Raw genomic sequence first — 20280 nt, forward strand, 5'->3', positions numbered from 1 at the left:
TTTGGATCCCAGCCCGGCCGCTCACAAACTCTAGAGTTTTGGGCATGAGACTGAACTTTCCTGCCTCTTGGGTTCTCCCACAGTAACATGGGGAGGGACCAATAGAGCCAGTCTCAGAGTGATTGTAAGAATTCAATGTCCGTAATACAGGCAAGGGTGACAGGAGTGTTGGATGCACGATGATGATAAGCCAATGTCAGTCATTACTCTCATTTCTCTGTGTCTGTGTCAAGGATGGAGTGGATGAGATGGGAGGCGGGAGGTGACTGCAACTGTCTGAGTGAGATGAGGTCTTTTTAAAAAATCCTTATTTATTTATTTTGAGAGAGACCGGGGAGGGGCAGAGAGCAAGGGAGGGAGAGAATCCCAAGCAGGCTCCACACCACCAGTGCAGAGCCTGACACGGGGCTCAAAATCATGAACAGTGTGATCATGACCTGAGCCGAAATCAACAGTCAGATGCTCAGACGGAGCCACCTGGGCGCCCTTGAGATATGAGGTCTTGAACTGTGAGGAAACAAGATGGGAAGGCAGGTGGGCAGGACAGGGGAATGGCTGGCCGGCCAAGAGGGAGGGTTGGGGAGGAGCCCACCCTTGTGCGGCCACAAGCAGGACAGTGAATGTGGCAGGGAAGGCGCCAGGTTTGGGCTGAGGCCACGTTTCGGGTGACTGGGAAACCCACACAACGCATAGAAGTCATTCAGTACAATCAAGGATTTCCTATGACCAAAAAACAAAGGCTCGGCATCTCTGGACTGCAAATTCTGAGGTCTTAGGACGTGGCTGAGAAAAAACAAGAATGGGACCCCCAACCCAAGAGCAGGCCCTGTGACAGCATCTGCTGCAGGGTCCGTTCTCCCCCTGTAGTGCCCACCAGGTGCACCCTGTGCTAACAGAGTCAGGTCGCTCTGATTTAAGTCTGTCTCTTACAAACAGACCGGAGGCTTTGATCCAGCCTCTCCGTCCGGTTCGGGCCTTCTGCCGGAGAAACCACATTTCCAGAAAGAGCCTCAAAAATGCTTTTCCCCCCTTTTTATTTAATATTTATTTATTTTGGGGGGGGGGGGGGAGAATCCCAAGCAGGCTCCATGCTGTCAGTGCAGAGCCCAACATGGGTCTTGATCCCACAACCCTTGGGATCATGACCTGAGCCAAAATCAAGACTAGGATACTTAACCAACTGAGCCACCTGGACGCCCCCAAAATGTTTCTTTCAGTTAGCCATGTGCCTACCGATTCTCTTTAGAGCCATTGAAAACAAAAACAAGCAAACAGACGTTAAAAATAAAAAGCCACGAAAGTCCAAGGCCACAACACAGTACATGAAGAATGGGGGTGTAGAAACGAGCAGGCCTGGGCCGGATGCTAGGGAAGAAGCACGCACTGTGCTTCTGGTGAGCCCACGTCCTCGTCTGAAACTCCGGTCACGATGTATGGGAACACCTACCTTGGGGGCTGTTCAGGCTAAGTGATATTCAAAAGCCAACTCAATAAACGTGAGGTCTTCTCTCCCTCACACAGAGGGGTGAAGCCAATCAAGGTGTAAAGTCACGTATTCTTATTTTCCAATCAGAGGAGTAGGAGTCACATCATGTTTCTCCAAATTATTGACGCCGTTGTCTGTGAAAGCTACATTCTCTGTATACGCATCGGGGCCTTGGGAGGGGGCACCCTTTGACCAAAATCCACACCAGACAGGAAGGGCCTCTCCCGGGCAGAGAAGGGAAGAGGTTGGAGGGTCAAGAGAGCTCAGCCTCACCTGGGCACGGTATCGGACGTCTGCCGGGCGGGAACACGCGGTTAAGCTTGATAAAACGGTGACAGAAACAACAAAACAGCAGCACTGTTTAATGATAGAAAGCTCCCTTTATTTCATCATTACAGACTCTTTTTTTAAGAAAGGAATTTCAGGGTTCCTGATTCATTTCTCATTTGGGGACAACTCCTCATTGTGATGAGCCTGGGCGATCTAAAAGGCACCGTTCCCCTGCCACCCGTGTGTGGAGGCCCCAGCCCGGGATCTCGGGACAGGGGCGACGTTCCTTCAGGGTACCATGGTGCGTGGGGCAGCCACATAGAACTGGTGGGTGGAGGGGTCTCTCCTGCGGTGTACAAGCGGCCGAGAAAGGCCAGAGCTCCGGGGGGCCTCGCGTGAGCTGCCGGCACTTGGTCAGGGTGGGGAGATGGCGGAGGCGGATGCGGGCTTCGAAGGGTCCTTAATCTGAGCCCCAAATCAGGTGCAGTCGTCAGGCTGTCCTCCCAGGCACACGGGGGCTACAGAGCTGCGAAGTTTATCCTCTTGGCTGCACGGTTTCTATCCTCGTGTGTGCAGAGATCTGGGGGCCCTGCAGGGAACCCCTCTGCAGGGCAGGGAAGACCCCAAGCCGATGGGGGTGTGTGTGAGCCCTCCCGCCTCCCCTCACCTACCCCCCCTCCCCCTTTTACTGCAAGCGCATGGACTCTGTGTCAGGCGGACCTGGGTTCAAATCCCGCTCTGCAATCTTCACGTTACTTGCTCAAGGTTCAGTCTGTTTCCTCGTCTTTCAAGTGGAGATAATCAGGCTGTTGTGAGGACCGAGGAGGTGATGCACGTTCAGTCATACCAGCCATCACTGGGGAACTAGAGGAGCGTCCCTTGCCCTCCCTGAGCTCACTTCCAGGAAGTTCCTCCCATGCGAGGGCCCAGGGTGGGTGAGGAGAGAGGCTCCCCAGCAGAGGCATGACCAGAGGACAAGCAGAGGAGAGGTCCTCTGGATCAGCGTCCCCAGAGTCACTCTCTCTTTGGGAGGGGGCTTCTTGTGGGGACTCTCACAGCACTTATTCAGTTCTCCTGCCTCAGCCGCTCTGACTCCCACCCGGATGGCACCAGGTCACCATATGACCCCTTGTGTTTCCTGTGACCCCAAGACCCAAACAAGGCAGATCCGTCGTGAGGTGCAAAGACGCATCCGACTCCATCCCGGACTTAGCCGTTTGGGTTAATTTTCCGAGTGACCGTGGTCGCCGACAGACTCGGAACCCAGGATCCCCAGGGGAGGACACTCAGATGTGATCAAAGTCACACTGCCTCCCCGGGCCCAGCCTCCCTGCATTTCCCCTTTCCTGGTTTGTCTGGAGGAGCTGGGAGTGGGCGGACGGCAAGCTCCAGTGGTCTGGATGACTCATTTCCTTCTCAGAGTCAAGAGCGGGTGTCTGTGGAGGCACGAGGCCCACGAGGGGGGGCACTGGATGCCTCTGGAAGCAGAACAGCAGGTGACGCTGCCTCCGAGCAGAGAAATGACATTAAAGTCAACAAGTACATGAGCCTTTTGGGAAAGAAAAGAGCAAGCGCCAGGGAAAGAAGAGCCATTTTATCCCTTTATTATATACAATATTAAGGCACAAGTTTAAGCAGCAAAGAATAGGAAAATCTTTGGCTGACCAACAGTGTCAACGTTTGCTGTGGGGGACACACTGCGTTCTTGGATTTCCCCCCCACCCCCACCCCCATACACAGACCCCCTGGCTGGGCAGCTCTGCGTACCCTCCCCCCCTTCAATATAGACCAGTGAGGTGCCAAGATGTCACGCTAGAGTCCGCTGGAGGGAACCGAGCACTCTGCCACCAAGCACAGCAACCACGTACGTGGCGGGCGGAGAGGGTGACGGCCCTAGGGCCGTCCGAGTTCTGGCTAAGGTCGGTGCGCGTGCCGGCCCTCGTTTCACAGAATTTCACACAGATCCTGCCAGTGCCCCCTTGAGGAGGGGGCCCCACTGTCCCTCCACCAAAGGGGAAAACACCTTAATTCAAAGAAAACCACTGTGGATAAATGTGCTCACATTCCGGTTAGTAATAAATACTTGCAGGTGTCTAGATGCAAACAGAATCCTAGGCAAAATCACATGTAATTTGGGGCAGCAACAGTTTGGGAGCTGATACAAGAAAATGCTGTGTATGTACCTCCTTACATTGAGAGCAGGAGTTTCATTCTGTGACGAAGCCAAGTTTTATGACAAAGAAACACCCCAGTCATTGCTTAACACGACAATAACATGCACTTAAGTATACATGGGCTTTACAGAGCACTAAGGAATATGCACTTCTGTCTGCGTGTATGCAAAGATGTGAACGCGTAACAAGGCATGGCAAGAGAAAAGATTTTTAAAAGCAAACCCACCAGAAGTTACACGTACTGATGACTACCGTCCTCCTCAGAAGAGGCCCCTTGGAGAGGCGCTAGGAGTCCAAAGACTCATTCCAAGGAACATTTTTGGGATTTCCTTTTTAAATGCTGTGGCCTTAATCACCCATCTTTATTTATTCAACTGGGATTATTTCCACACTTAAATCCATCCTCAAAGGATGAAGATTTCTCCTCTGGAAGGATAATTAAAGGAACGTGCTAGGCCCCAAAGGCCGTTCTAACAGAGGCGTTCGCAAACTGTTTCCACTCGAGCAGCGGGGCGGTGATGGGTACAGTCCCCCACAGGGTCACCGTTTGAGGAAGGGGTGACATGAAACATTTGGATCTTCCGGATTTTAAGAAAGGAAACCCGACGCACAACCTTGTGCTCAAACCTCATATGTTCGCACTGACATATACACAGGTCTTTGTATATCATTAAATTACTAAGCAAGAAAAGGATATACTACTTAAAAGGAAGAGTGAAAGTTGCTCATTAGTTCCAGAAGAAATCCGTTTACTGAAATGCTGACCTTTACATGCTCCCAGTTGGTCAGCTTCTGGAAGCTTCTTAATTACTCCACCCATCTCCTATGGAGCCACGCATCAGAGGCAAGCTGATTAAACGAACCTCACATTGAATAAAGACATTTTGAACACATCGATTAATTAGCAAGAAAGAAGAAAAGAAAAGCAATATTTATAAAGCATCTACCCTGGCTGCCTCTGGCTTGAGGAAGCCAACCGTGGGCTGGATACTCTCTGGCTCGGCGATGGCTTTACCATTTAGGGATATCTGCAGGTTCCCACTTACCACGGCCACGGAACTCCTTCGCTCAGGAGTACAAGTTCATTTGCAGCAGCACACAGAAGCATGCTCCCCCGACTCCAAGTGCAGACTGGAGCAGGACTTTGGTTTTGGAAAACACACCTTTTCTCGGTATCCGACCCGAGCCCTGTGCAGTCAGGTGCCCGACGCGTTCCCAAGAGCTACCCTGCAGGACTGAAGAGAGAACGGCCCCACTGCTCTCTGCCCTCTGACCAAAGCCCTGCGTGAGACGCGGCGGCCTTGTCCTGCAGGTCTGCCTGGAACGGGCCAAATTCAACAGTCACTGGCAACCAATCTCTGGGAGGCAGAAGAAAAGCCAAGGGAAGAAAATACTAATGCACTTGCTCTGAAATGAGTTGCTGGATTCTCAACAACACCTCTTCCATATGATACCCTGGTCAGCATGCAGAAACTGCTAGACAACCCATTCCAGGAGGAAGCAGAATTACTCTGGCATGTCTTCACACAAAGCCAAAGCCTTTACCCTCCCCTGGGACAGGACTCGTGAGTTCCATAATCAGACACCACTGGGAAGTCCAGGCCTCTGGACAACGTGCCAAGCGTTTTTAGATGGATTTTGTAAACTTGCATGGGATAGAACATGAAGGCTTCCCTCTGTACCTCGTGTTTATGGGCAATTCTAGGAGTTCTGAGCTTCTAGTCCTATTTCTTAGCTCCCAAGAGGTGTGGCAGGTGTAGGGGTGCGTGTGTGCGTGTGTGTGCACGCGCACATCGCAGACGAGGCAGAGCGGGCCAAGGCGCGACATGAAAGATGGCTACCACCCAGCCAAGCAAAACTCCCAGTCCAGCCTGTGATGGAGCACAGCTCCTCTCTCAGGCCTTTGGTTCAGACGCCACTACTGTGAGGCTTTGGGGAGGGACTGAACCTCCCTGAGCCCTGGTTTCCTCCTCTGTGAAATAAGGAGAAACTAGCCTTGGCCCTCCGGGTGGCTCAGAGACTCGTTAAAAGGTACTTACCACCCTGCCTGCATATAGTCAGCACTAAAAAACAGAGCTGGCATTATTTTTCTGAAAATCAAATGAGATAAAGGATGGTAAACTGCAGAACGCAGAGCAGGGGCTCAGTATTTGCAATCCCTTTCTCCTATGTGCAAGCAAGGCTTCGAGAAAGCTGCAAACATAAAAAGCCAGCATCAGGGGTACCTGATGGGGCAGGAAATCTCCCAGAAAAGAAAAAAGCCCCACATCTGAAAGCTAGAGATTCCTTTTCTTACGGAGGAGTCTTAGCGAGTTGGAAGAAATAAGACTGACGGAGACCACAGCACGCTGAAAAAAAACCAGTGATGTTGTTTGCGTTTGTATTAGACAATTAACACTCTGGATCTGGGCAAGCGAGACTGGTGCCCGCAGGTGCCAAAGGGTGTGTTGCAACAGAAAGATGGGGCTTGGGGAGACTGAGGCTGTGGCTCTCGCTTTTACCCATGTCTAGGGGAGACAGCCCAAGTTTGGGGTGGCCCAGGTGTGGGTAGTGGAGGCTGGCAGAGAAGACTCGCCCTCTTATCTCCAGACTCTTTCATGCCCAGTCCGTTCCCAACATTCATCGGGGCTCAAAATATCCTTAAGAGAAACAGCTGCAATCACCTAAGCTTCACCACCGGTAAAAAGTGATGGGGAGCAAAGATTGGGACGGTGCCTCCTGTGCCCCATCCCCGCCCGCATCCACACTCGCACAAGCCCGGGGCATTAGGCAGGCTGCTCGGCCCCCAGAACCGCTCTGGGCCCCCAGAACCGCTCTGGCTTCCCGGGGCGGACGGGACTCGAGGAGGAGGAGGAGGAGGAGGCAAGAGGCGGGAAGCACCCAGCGCCCAGAGCCCAGCAGAGAGCAGAGCTCAGGAAGAGTCAGTGCTGCAATGTCACACTCACTATGCCCCCTCTGGCCGAGGCCACAGATTTCCTCCCTCCCCCTCTCCAGTCCGCACCCGGGTCCTCCTTCTGCCATTTCAATCTGGGGAGGCTACGACACCACCCACCTTGCACTTGGAAGACCAGCTCTAAAATAAGCCAGCCAAGCAAAACTCCCTGAGGAGTGTGGTCTTCAGGGCTCCGTTCAGGTGGGACTTGAGAAAGCCTCAGACCCATGCCCTTTTTCTTCCTTCCCTTAAGCGAGCACAAGGGGAAGGACCTGGGATACAAGGATCCAGCTGATCTGGAGGGAGAAAAATATCAGGACCCCGCAAGAGCATCTGACAACCTGATCAGCTTCTCGTCTTTCCTGCCTAGTACCTCTTAGATGTGTCAGACATGCCACCACACACAGGGGTCAGAAGCTCACCACCTTGCCCACTCCCGGCTCTTCAACATGGTGCTTCCGTCTTACTTTGGTCAACTTGTCCCAGAAGGAAGCCTCGAAAAACGTGCCCGCACCGTAGATATACTGGCCGGTTAGGTTACAAAGCAAGCTCACGACAGAGAACGTCTTCCATGTTTTCACTGACGTGTCACCACGGAAATCTATGTGCTCATCAACAGCGACCAGAAGGGTGCGAGAGGGTGGAGACGATGGGGAGTATGTGCACGAGCCACAAATTCTAGAAAGTGGGACAAGCTGCCTGGTGAGACTCTGGATGCCACCAAGTCAAGAGTCCTCCATTTCCTGGAGGGCAGTCCTGAAAAGTCTTAGCCCAACAGAGCAACGGGGTGGAAACGGCAAGGTCTATGCAAGGGAGCTGATGTGAGAGAGAAAAGCCAGGGCCTCAAGCTGAATGCGATGTGTCACAAGGACCATGGGATCTTGCGCCTGATCAAAACTTACCTAGTTCACAGTCACAGTGAGATTAAGGGCTGCAGCCCAAAGACTCCAGAGTGGAGAAAGCAGCCAGGCAGCCAGCATACGGCTCTGTCCCACTGGTCACTATTAAACAGAGATCATGATGCTGCTCTCGTAAATCCCAGACCTAAGGAATTCTGCTGTGTCTTATTAACAAGAAAAAAAAAAAAAACAAGTGAATGAAAAGAAGAGTAAAGTGAAAGAGAATGAAGCAGAGGAAGAGACGAACTCAGAGCAGTTAGGGAGTTTGAGCACCAAAATCATAATGCTCCCATCCTGTTTTGTATTTTTACAAAACAGAATCCAGAAAAGCTAAGAAGCCCCAGAATCTCCTGAAAACCCAAACCAGGCAGATAGTTAGGTGAGAACCGCCTTCTTAATTCCCTTCACCCAAGGACACTTCTTCTCACTGCCACACCCGCACACATTCACAGGACACCCTGGATGGCGCAGGTGATGTTACATTATGCCGAGATGGGCTCTCTGAGACTTCTAGGAGGTTCTTCTTAATAAAAACAAACATGCTAAGAGGCAAGGAGAATGGGGCTGTTTCAAGGAAGATCCACGTTCAGGTTTATATGTTTATAACCAAAGAGCAGGTGAACACAGACCCCCCCCCCCCCAGAGATACATTTTCTATACAATGAAAATCCCACTTCCTGTGACTTCCTTGTTTCCAGACCTACACGTGTCTTCTCTCTTCCACCATAGGCAATACAAATCCATACGAGTGTCTTCACGTAGGTCTTCTGAATTTTTCTTTTAACATTTATAAAAAGTGTCCTCACTAAATTTAAAATCTTTATCAGTTCATATCATTCCTGGTTTCCCATCCACAACTTTCTTGATCTGTCTCCTCCCTCTCGACCACGTTCCTCATTCGTCAAGGTCCCACTACAGAATTCCGCGGGGACGCCAGTGTTAGATGAGGACTTCCATCATCTCTCCGTCAGGGAACTCGGGCTTGTGGAGCAAGCTGCTGACGCGGCCTTTGTGGTCGGGGGACTTCCCGTGGCCAGGAGGGTTCTCTGCCAAACAGAAAGGGACATCAGCAGCCTGCCCTGCAGAGGGGCCGGGCCAGGCCGGCTCTTTCTAAAAGGAAAGCATTACCAATACCCACACTCAGCACCAGCGTTTGTAGGTGAGGCCACAGAACCCGGCCCCTAGTGGAGAAAAGCAGAATGATGGGCCCCGGGATTTAGATGCAAGTCTCAGAGCCAGGGTGCTGATGGGAAGGGGTAAGTGGGTGAAGCGGGCGTGGGGCTGTGTGCCCAGAGCCCCCACGGTGCTCTCCCTCCACTCTATGCAAAACCACCAAGCGCTGCACCTACAAGCCAGGTCCTTTCACATGCTCCTTGCCTTCCTTGGAAAAGTACGTCTTGAGAACTGAATGTTCGAAAAATGACAATGCTGTGTTTACCCGCCTATTTTGGAGGATGCAAAGAAAGCAGCCCCGTGGAGGACATGGTTACTTTATGCCCCTGAGAGCCCCACACTCTCCAAAGAACGCAAGAGGACTATCCCATGACTGAGATTGGTCCAAAGGCACGTCTGGTCTTTGCCCAGACGCCTCTGGACTCAGGGCCAGCCCACCCCACGCAGGCTGTTTTTTACTTTAAAGCACCTCATTAGTGCTGGCCTGAGTGATGGGCCAGAAGTCGACCTGCCCTGTAGTTAAATCTGCCTTCTCCTTCAGGCAGGAGAGTACCCCAACCTTGAATCCCTGATGAGTAAACCTCTCGAAGGCAACATCTATGTACCGGGTGCCTGGCTAGCTCCCAAACAGGCTTTGGGGAACTGATTCCCTCACACCCCGCAGTGGGTCCATTTTCACCCCTCTGGGAAAGGGCTGATCACAAGCGTGTGTTAAAAGGGTACATTCAAGTTGTGTACTCATGTAAATGGTAATAAATTAAAAGCATCTACACACATTTCATTCCCGTAAGAATACAGTGCATGAGGGTAAGCATAATCATTCAAAAACCCCAGAGAGCGAGAGCCGATGAGACCCCTGCTCCCTCCCTAGCTCCCAACCAAAGGCTGGCTCCCTCTCAGGCCAGAGTTGTGGGCTTGTCTAAGGATGAGCGGAGCTAAGAACTTCCTACCTGGTTTCTCTGCAGGTCCTTTGGCCACCGGGTGTTTCAGGACCGGGCTGTTGGAAGGGGTGACGCTCAGCCTGCCACGGTTGGGCAGAGAGGCCATGCTGGGCCAGAAGAGTTCGGCGCTCTTGTCCGTCTGGGTGCTGCTGTCCTTGCTGCCCGTCTTAGCGTGGGCACTGCTGGCCGAGGCGGTGGAGGCTGCGGGGGACAGCGCCGTGGTGGAGGCCGTTGAAGTGTGCTCAGGGAGGTCCTTCCCCAGCAGCAACCCTGAGGGCGCAAACACAGCTTTTTCAATGCCATTCTTTTCTTTTCTTTTTTTTTTTTTTTTTAATGTTTATTTATTTTTGAGAGAGACAGCACAAGCAGAACAGGGGCAGAGAGAGAGGGAAACACAGAATCCGGAGCAGGCTCCAGGCTCTGAGCTGTCAGCACAGGGTTCGACACGGGGCTCGAACCCACGAGCCACGAGATCGTGACTTGAGCCAAAGTCGGCCACTTAACCTACTGAGCCACCCAAGCGCCCCTCAATCCCATTCTTTAAACAAAAACAAACAGAACCCCCCCCCCCCCAAGTCTTGGACATGATTTCCTTCTTGACTGAGGACTGCTTCCTTCATTCACTTACTCATTTACCAAATGCATTTATAAGCACTTCTTATGTGCTTGATCAAATGACAGCGCTGAGAAAATTAAAAAAATAAAAAGATTAAAAAAACTACTCCCTTCTCTAAAACTATACAGGTTTTTTTGGGGAGGAGAGAAGTTGTTAAGTAAACTGCTTATGATGTAATATGATGAACAGTAGGATAAAATTATGCCCAACATAATCTTAAAATAAAAAAAAAAAGAAAATTAAAATTTTGTAAATAAAGAAGAAAAAGAGTTGCCTAATAGCCAGTTTTGAGGGACAGGGGCATTCCTGGAAGGCTTTCTAGAACGAAGCTATAACAGGCCCAGGAGGGCTCGCCTTGAGCAGCAGGTATGTGCTGAGGACACACTGAAGGCTCCTTTGATCTGACACATGGTCCCGGTGACCCGCACTCTGTTGAGCGGTCCACAACACCGCCCCACTCTTGGTGGCCCCCGGCAGGCGCAGGTTCAAAAACAAACATGCTTCCCAGTCAGGGCAACACTTGTGCACATTACTCTCCAGAGGCGATCCCTTGCAGTGAGGGGACAGCCACGGCCCCCAGGAAGCGGGAAGCCAGCTAGGCTTCTAGACAGAGCCACTTAAAGTTTATTTTTTATTTATTTTTGAGAGAGAGAGACAGAACACAAGCAGAGGAGGTGCAGAGAGAGAGGGAGACACAGAATCCAGAGTAAACTCCTGGCTCTGCGCTGTCAGCACAGAGCCCGACACGGGGCTCAAACCCGCGAACTGTGAGATCATGACCTGAGCCGAAGTTGGACGCTTAACTGACTGAGCCACCCAGGTGCCCCTGGACAGGGCCACGGAGCCCTCTTCCTCCTCTCTGTCCCAACAGCAGGCTGGGGTGGAAAGGGGACATGCTGGCCAAGAGAAAACCTTTGTGTTCCTCAACGGTGAAATACAGCACACATTCAGGAATGTGCCGGCACTCCACAACACTAGCCTATAGAAAAGGCGGTGAGCACACTCAAGGATCTGTTCGCCAGGGCTATGTCAAGGTGCCCACTCCTAACACAACGCAGGGCAATTCAGTTTGCCCACAGCGGTGCTTCTCCAAATGCAACTTGCACGGCAAATACTTGGATACATTGTTAAGATAAAGATTTGGTTCACTGGGCGGGGCCTGGGATTCTGCTTCCCTGAGGAGCCCCTCAGAGACCCGACCAGAGGCCGCTGCTGGTCCCCGGACTGCATTCTGAGGGACAAGCGTCTTCGGCTAGGTGCTTCACACGCATCAGCTCGCTTTTTATCTTACAGCGCTCCTCTGACACAGGTCCTGCTGTTTTCTTCTGTTTTACAGAAAAGGACACAGGAGCTCAGAGAAATTAACACCTCCATGGCTAAGAAGTAGCAGAAACGGGACTCAAGTGCAGCTGGACCTGACTTCAAGTCCAACGTGCATTCCTCCCCGCTCATCACCCTGCCTGTCGAACCTCCACAGTCCGATGGGGGACGTTCTGGTGGAACTGAGTCGCTCACCAGTCACCCCGCTGGGGAGCCCCGAGCCTGCAGGAAGGTAGACGCCGTCACCTCCACCTGCTTCCAGAGCCCACGGGGCAAGAGACGGCAGAAACATTTTGGGAACTGTGAATGCGTGCCCCTGCCCAGCCCCTCCGAGAGGCCCCTTCTGTTTTCCTGTGATGTGACCCCAATCACAACAATGAGGAAGAATACCCGTGCGGAGAACACAGCAACTCGTCCTGCGGGCCGGGTCCTCAGGCTCCCGGGCCCGGTTTAGGCTTGCCGAATGCCAGCGGCCACAGGCACAGACACCAGGGAAACGCCTGCCTGGCTGGATGTCACCAACTGCCTGTGCCAGCAAGGGCTCCATCACAGCCCAGCCCACCTCAGACTCCTTCACCAGACCTGACCGAGCACTGCCCCCAGGCTCTGTTAACTGGGGTAGGGAGCTACGTGTCCTCGGGAGGGTCTTTGGTGATCCTAGCTGCTGTCCACATGTCCTCTCTGAAGTACATTTCCTTGGAGGGGAGGGGCCGCTGAACTGCCTTGTGGAAGGACTTCAAACAGAGACTCTGGGCACCTTTGATCCCCCGACTCTGTCAGGCCCACCCTGGAAGGTCTCCCCTTGGCACAAAGCAGCCAGGCTCCTCTGGGGTTCCATGCTGAGGGAAACTGGCTCTCAGCTCCACAGATAAACAAAACACACCGGGACCCAGGGAAAGGCATCAAAGGGCCAGACCCTGGGAGCTGCCGGAGCGCCGGGGAGGAGCGAGGAGGACGGGTCTCTGGGGGTGCTGCTGCTTCCTCTCCAGCCTCAGCTACCTCAGTCAGCGGGCCTGCCCTCACCCTAGGAACCCTGCTGTGGCTAAGACCACATCTGGAGAACTCGCCCCGAAATTGTGCCCGTGCAACCACAGCACCATGAAAACTACCACCACCCACCCCGTACGCTCGAGAGCACCATTCCACAGCACCGTCTCCCATCCGGCCCTCACCTCAGCCGCACGGTACAAAGCAGGGCAGACAAGGCCTTGCTTTCCCAGACGCAGGAGCAGAGGTGGAGCCAACCTCAAGGCCCGACGGCCCCGGGCTTTTCCCATTGGAACGTGTTGTGTTGTAAGCGGTCACTTCAACTTTCAGCAATAATGATGATAATCATGACGTGAATCAACCCACGGCTAAATGCTACCCCTGGAGGACAGCTTTGTTTCCATATAGCTCATTTAATTTCTCCAAGCAAGTAGGAGTGGTTATCCTCCCCAGTTCACACACGAATAAACAGACTCAGAGATACTCGCTGACATTTCTGTGTCCCATGAGGGGCAGAGGCAGCGTGCCACAAAAGGGTCAGGACCCTTTCCTCCGGATGCGCTACCCTCACCACATGTCTGCAGCTCCTGCTTTTCCGACCCTGGCCCGAAGGAGGCACGGGGCTCACCTATGCTCCCCTTCCAGGTCTTCTCCTCCTTCTTCTCCTCGGCCAACTGGCCGCTGGTGAGGGAAGTCTGGCGGGAGTGTATCCCGGTGGCCGCAGCAATGGACGGCACGGAGCGGGCAGGCCGCAGGCTCGAGGAGTCCGTCTTCCCGGCATCTTTACGGGATCGCTGCTGAAGGACCTTAATCATGGCATCCTTCTCTATGATTTTGGCATGGAGATTTTTAATACTGTACAACAAAACCAAACCAAACAGTCATCATCGAAAGCTATTTGGCTGGAAGAATTTGAAACGTTTCTCTCAGGCTGCCCCAGGGACTCGAACTGTAACCCAGGGACGAAGAGCTAAGTGCATGGTGAGTCTTGGGCACTTACGATCTGCAAATGGTAGAAGATGGACCTTTCGTGGTAGACCAGAGGGTGCACCTTCTCTGGCCTCTCAGGGGACTCTGCGCCCTCCTGGGATCCGAGGACAGCCAGGCAGAATGGCTGTGGCCTCCCAGCAGGGACCCCTTCCCCCCTCCCCACCCCCCCCACCCCCCGCCCCAGGCCAAGGTGCGCTCAGGGACCAAGTCAGAGGGTCTTGGGTCCCGGTGGCAGGGGCGGGAGGGGCAGCATGGAAACTCGGAAACCCTGAAGCCTTACCCAGGGTGGGCGTTCCACTAAAGTCAATTTCCCCATTTTCTGAGGAACGAAAAGAAAAGATGGACGGGTTTTCTGGGAAAAGGCTATTTTCTCCCCTCATGGCCAGAACTGAGGGTCAGAAAGTGCTACGTGTCTCTTCGTGACTCGGCTCGTGACTGGGCCTGTCAGCTGTTCAGAACAGGGAGGGGCCGGTGGGCCCCGTGGGGACCTTGAGGAGAGTGGCCACAGGGGAGCCCGGTGGCGCAGCCAGGCACAGGGCTGTCCCTTACGTGTACTCCATGTCCTGACACCTCCTGGTGGCCTGTGCCACGTCCTCCTCCTCCTGCCAGATGTGCACCTCCAGCGAGCTCTCGCCGTAGCTGCCGTTCCTCGAGTGGTTGATGATCGTGGTGTCCCTGGGAACACAGGACACACACAGACAGTGAGGCAGGTGCCCCCGGGGAGGCGCCCGAGGGCACCACACGAAGGTCTCTCTCCACAAACTCCTTCACCACCTGAGTCCTCTCCTAAACCCTGGCCAATGCTCCCCCTAAACCCGACAGATGAAGACAGTGTCCAGGGAAAACGAAATCAAGTCCGCAAATCAAAACTCCCTGCCCCTTCTACTAACGGCATTGTGCATTAAGCTATTTGGCATGCAGTGGACCCCAGACATCGGGTGCTGTTGTTACTGTACTGGTGTATCTCCATTTATTCTCTTCCATACTTATGCATTCTCAATCACAGGCAAAGTTTTATTTCCATTTCTCCCCCACCCAGCAGTGATTTCCGTATTTTACAGCAAGAAGGAGACTCAGCACAGACATGAAACGGACGCTGGTCCTCCCGGATGGTGAGGCTCAGCTGGAATCTTCCTTCACGCTTGCAGGCTAGCTCACTTCTAGTTTTCTGAGCCTCTGCCTAGGATTCAGGTCCGCTCAGTGTGACAGTCGTGCTGGGGAGCAGGGCAGAGGATGAAGGCGGCACACGCCTGTCCTCAGAAAGTCCAATTAAGAAGGTGAGCAAGGGCGGGGCACCTGGGTGGCTCAGTCGGTTCAGTGGCTGACTTTGGCTCAGGTCATGATCTTGCAGTTGGTGAGTTCAAGCCCCGCGTCAGGCTCTGTGCTGACAAGCTCCGAGCCTGGAGCCTGCTTCGGATTCTGTGTCTCCCTCTCTCTCTCTGACCCTCCCCTCCCCCACTCACACTCTGTGTCTCTCTCTCTCTCAAAAACAAATAAACATTAAAAAAAAAAAAAAAGAAGGTGAGCAAGGGAAGGGACAGACAAGGTGAATGAAAATGCTGGAAGCAGGCGTCTGTCTGAAAACAACTGGTCAAAGATCACTCTTCCTGTCACTGGTTTTGGTAATTTATTACTCCTAATTAACCATGATCAGTAAAAACAAGATAACTGATGGGGCACCTAGGTGGCTCAGTCAGTTGAGCGTCCAACTTCAGCTCAGGTCATGATCTCACGGTTTGTGAGTTCGAGCCCCGCATTAGGCTCTCTGCTGTCAGCACAGGGCCCGCTTCGGATCCTCTGTCTCCCTCTCTCTCTGCCCCTCTCCCACTTGCACTCTTTCTTAAAAATAAATGAACAGTTAAGAAAAAGATAACTGAGCCACCTGAAAGTCATCTGAGTATATCTCAGAGCGAAAGGTGTAGTAATGTCTCTGATCAGTGAATGTTACATTGATAAGAAAGGATCTAGCCGAAGATTTCACATCTCTTCAGCTTCATATTCCAATGGCACAGTCATATTTAAAATCTGAACAGCTCTTTTCTAGAACACTCAAAACCAGCAACGAGAACGCCTTCTTTCAGCTCTGTGACGACAGCCAGCAACGGATGAGCATTTCCTTTCTGCCAGGGACGGGGTAAGGCACGCTGCACGCGGCCTCTCACATGGTCCTTATAGCAACCTGTGCAGTTGGCATGACTGTGTCCTTTTACAGGTGAACCAATAGGTTAGGTGACTTTGTGAGAACACTCAGCGAAGGTGGAGCCAGATTCAAATCCCGAGGTTCCCTCCATGCCCTCAGCTACCACTCGACACCACCAAAGCTTCCGCGTCTTTGTGAAGAAGGCCCCAGCAAAAAGGCATGAAGAGAATATAAACCAATGAATATAAACATGACAGTGTGTGGCATTTGTGTGAAATGTGGCTGAAAACAACCACAGGGCCAACTAACACAGAAAATAAGCAAAAGCTTTAAACAAACTGACAGACAAAAGAGCACTTGGGAAGAAGGGCTCTGGAGCACCAGGGGTTGATGGGCGGGGGTTTCTGCTGTGTCGTCACATGGGCAGAATTTTGAAGCCAGTTCTGCAGGTTATGGATTCACCCTGGAGTGCACAAAAGTCATCAACACAGAAATTGGTGGCGAGGAAACATTTCCAACCGAGTGGCTTTGGGCAAATTCATACAGAGCCAGAGACAAATTAAAACATTTGTGTTTATACTGTCAAGTAAGGACAGCAAGAACAATCAGATCAAAACAAGTTAGAAAGTGTAAACACACTACAAGGCTCTCGAAAAAATATTTCGTTGCATCGAAATCTGTAAAAAGCTTCAAAACCATAAAAAGGCCCAACCTCTCAAAATTCTGATCGTTGGTGCCAAAATGCACCAAGATGGGAAAATCACTCGGTATTACAAAAATAAATTTTTAAAAATTCACTGCTTTGTAAATGTGAAGCATGCATCAGAGGCTGGCAAGTTACAAAACCAGCGGCTGGTCATTTTTACCGGTTCACAGGCAGCCATTCAGCATCAAGACGAGAGCTCAGAATTTTGGCCTTCCTCAAAAATTCATTTTCCTTTTCTCCCTTTCTATCAAGAGGAAAGCAGTGCAAAATTACAAAGGTTTTCCTTGAAAAGAACATCAAGACTGGAGTGACTACCTGACCTCCTCTGAACTGACTTTCCCCAAGGCCGTGGGAGGGAGTGGTGGGGAAAGGGAAGGTAATTTCCACAGAATTAGTAGATACTCAGTAAATACACACCTCTGGCAGCAAAGAAGCGGGGAATGGAGGGATGGTGGAAGGAGCTTTGATTCACCTGCCCATCTGCGACTCCAAACAGGGCAGAAGACAGCGGCGGGGCTGGTAAACCCCACAGGACTCCCGTTCTTTGAGGGCAACAGACCAATTTCTCCTGCCTGGACGATGACGAGTAAGGCAGGGCCTAGCACAGGCGAGTGGCTGAAGGTGGACTCTGGTCCGACACCCCCCCCCCCCCCAAACGGTCCCCCTCTGGTACCCACCACAGGGCGCTTCTGATTTGACATCCCAGTTACACTTGTCCTCTCAGGGCCCAGGATCCCCCCCACACACATCTAACCTGATAAAACAGCAGAAGCGGAGACAACATGGACCCTTGTGGGGTCCCCACGTGTGCCCTGCTGTGGGGCTTTGGTGTCCTCGGCCAGCGGAATGTGCTGTGGCTCTCTGCTCGTAAGTAGCCAAGAATTATAATCTCCCTTCCGGGGATCGGGTGAGTTTTGAATGAAGTAAGGACTCCTGGAAAGGCTTAGGCAGAATCACACCTACGGGCAGCAGTCGAGGCAGAAGCCTTGAATGTGGGTGTCCTGCCTACGCGGCGTGCTCTCCGTCAAAACGACACGGCGTGAACGACTCCCAGGGCAATCACCGACAGCTGTGCGTTAGCCCAAATCTGGCAGAGAAGGCCAAATCCCCCTGTCGCTTAACGACGGTCTGCGTTCTTCCTCCAGATACAGAGGTGACTCAGCAGTGCCTCAGAACACGAAAGGCTGAACGTAAAAGCCTCTCAACTACGTAAAAATCAAGGCTTCGCGGTTCTCACCCACGGGCACGAGGACTGAACTGGAGGCTGCAGATTCCTCCAGGTCTCGGGCCGCGACTCAGGCTCCGTCACACGACGTGCCTCGCGCTGGTCTATTCCTGCTCCCAAGTCTCACTCAGAGGGGCTTAGGTGGGCTCTTTTCCCTCAAGGCACAGACATACGTAGGCAACACGTGAGCCCTAGAAAATGACCCCCAGTAGTCATTTTCCACACGGGTCTGCAGGTCTCCCCAGGTACCAGTGTGTGGCACCCAGTGAAGGCACCTGTGTCCTTGTGGGTGGCACTGGTCTCTCTCTCCAAGTCCCTGGAGGTAACATCTGGGGTGCTGGGGGGGGGTCTTCTCTACATGAGTTATGAGACCTTACAGAGCACCCCCATATGCCCTCCACCCCGACAGGCCTTCTCTCCCTCGTTGAAGAAACAGCACATCCCCCCAAATGTGGGACTGACCAGATGATCGGGTTGCATCCCGAGTCTTTACTCCTCACCTGGTTCAGATCCCACCCTCCCAGATGGTATAACTACAGCCTGTATGTATCAAGTCCAGTTCTATGGGTGCTCCTTTGCGATTTGAGGATCTCTTCCATATATGTTGACCCCAAACATGGAAAAATCCCAAATGACTCTGAATTAAATGCCCACAGCATCTACGGGCCCACAAAAAACTGGCGGGGGAGGGGTGGGGAGGCAGTGGGGGCCCTGGCTGGTGGTGGGATGCACGGCCACTCAGGTCCGGGCTACCACATGCACAGGTGAGACCCTGCTCATACAGACAAGCTGACGGTTCAACAGAACTCCTTCGGGAATTATAGAGCATCCTGAGCTAATTTTTTAAAAACGGTTATTTGTTTCGAGAGCGAGCGAGCGAGCGTGTGAACAGGAGAGGGGCACCAAGAGTGGGAGAAAGAGAGACTCCCAAGCAGGCTCCGAGCTGCCAGCACAGAGCCCGACGGTGGGTCCCCCTGTTAGAGAACAGCCTCAAATACCCTTTCGCCACACCCTGCTGGAGGCCCACAGAGTTCTCCGCTGCGTGGATGTCCTTGCAGTGTGTGAACGAGTCCCCCGGCCGCACCGCAGGCCGGCCTCACCTCTCAGCCACGGCAGTGGCTGCGGCATTCATGGCGAAGTGGCGGATGGTACTCTCCTCCAGATACTTCTGTTCCCACTTGGTCATGTCGGCCTCCAGGGCCAGGATCCGTTCCTCCTTCTCCCTCACAAGTTCCATGAGGGCTGGGGCATTATACTCCGGCACGCTGGCTGGCTGGCCGTTCCCATGTTTCTGCAGAAGCAGGAGAAAGAACACCTGGATCCAGGAAAGGGCCAGACCGTGCACACGGTGTGCAGCGCGCACGCTTCGCGCCCATCCCGCGGCACGTTCCCACGCCGCCCTCACGCTCTCTGCTGCCTCTCCGGCGCGGGTAACCCAGACTCGACAGCTCCCACCGCCAGGCCGCCTCACCTCCCAAAGTCTCCATCTCATTGCACTCTCACGGAAGAGCCTGGGAGACAACATCCTCCCAGTGTTAGAGATGACGGAACGAGGCCTCTGAGAGGCGAAATGAACTGTTCGGTTATCCCTCGGCTACTCAGGAGGAGGGTCGCACCGGGGGGACTGTCTGGCCACACAGCTCGGCACGACTACAAGCGGCTTGTCCGGCGTCCTGCCGTTCGTTTATCCCAAGAGCGAAAACAGGAACTAGGGCTTGGCCTGCTGGGCTAGGGCATTTTCCCTGGGGGCCAAGGAAGTGGTTCCCACTGTCTGTTGCCCCTGGAGGCTGGGAGATAAGATGTAAAGGCAAAGGAAGAGGGAGCCAGATGCCCTGAGGTACATGTCCCCCCACACTTCCCATCTGGGACACAGAGCAAGGAGTGCTTGCGCCACAGAGGGGCCTCAGAATCAAATAAGATAGTGCATATGAAAGCACTTAATGCATCTGAAAGGGCCAGCCAAAGTAAAGTGCTACCAGAAACCTCCAATGCAAGTCGAGCTGGTCAGCCCTTTCTTTTCATCTGTGTCTGGAAGATAGGAAGTAAAGCGGTGGTCACAAGCCGAGGATACTGACATTTCAGATTCCCCCCCCCCCCCCCCCCCCCCGCTTTTGACTCAGGGATACTATTTCCTCTGAACAGCACGACTTCCAGGACGGCGGGGTTTTGAGGAAGTTCTGCCTTCAGGAGAGAATTTCGCCCCAGTTATTCTACGTCCTGGGACGCACACTGCCCTCGTGTTTTCCAGCGATCACAAACTGTAAATGGCAGGGCTGGTTGCAAGGTGAGGGGTACCTGAACACTTTACCCTGAGGCACACCCACTACCCAAAGCAACAGCTCGCACGCGAGCTGCAGTCACAAGAGTCCAATCCTACCACAGAGGTGACAGCAAGTGGGCCCAGGGGCTTTCTAGAACCCA

General features: G+C 52.9%; 1 protein-coding gene across 5 annotated transcripts in view; it reads right to left on the reverse strand.

Moving 5' to 3' along the window:
- Positions 1-3342: 3342 nt before the first annotated feature.
- Positions 3343-20280, reverse strand: part of AMOTL1 (angiomotin like 1) — a 130785-nt gene continuing 113847 nt past the window's right edge. For all 5 annotated transcript variants that reach the window (XM_047878359.1, XM_047878360.1, XM_047878358.1 and 2 more), the window contains 5 exons: positions 18960-19150; positions 14338-14463; positions 13427-13653; positions 9885-10145; positions 3343-8807 (listed from right to left, as the gene is read on the reverse strand). In XM_047878359.1, the coding sequence (XP_047734315.1) occupies positions 8701-8807; positions 9885-10145; positions 13427-13653; positions 14338-14463; positions 18960-19150 (912 nt within the window). In that variant the 3' untranslated portion in view covers positions 3343-8700. The remainder of the gene's footprint in view (positions 8808-9884; positions 10146-13426; positions 13654-14337; positions 14464-18959; positions 19151-20280) is intronic.

Source organism: Prionailurus viverrinus, chromosome D1, assembly GCF_022837055.1.
Source record: "Prionailurus viverrinus isolate Anna chromosome D1, UM_Priviv_1.0, whole genome shotgun sequence".
Taxonomy (NCBI): domain Eukaryota; kingdom Metazoa; phylum Chordata; class Mammalia; order Carnivora; family Felidae; genus Prionailurus; species Prionailurus viverrinus.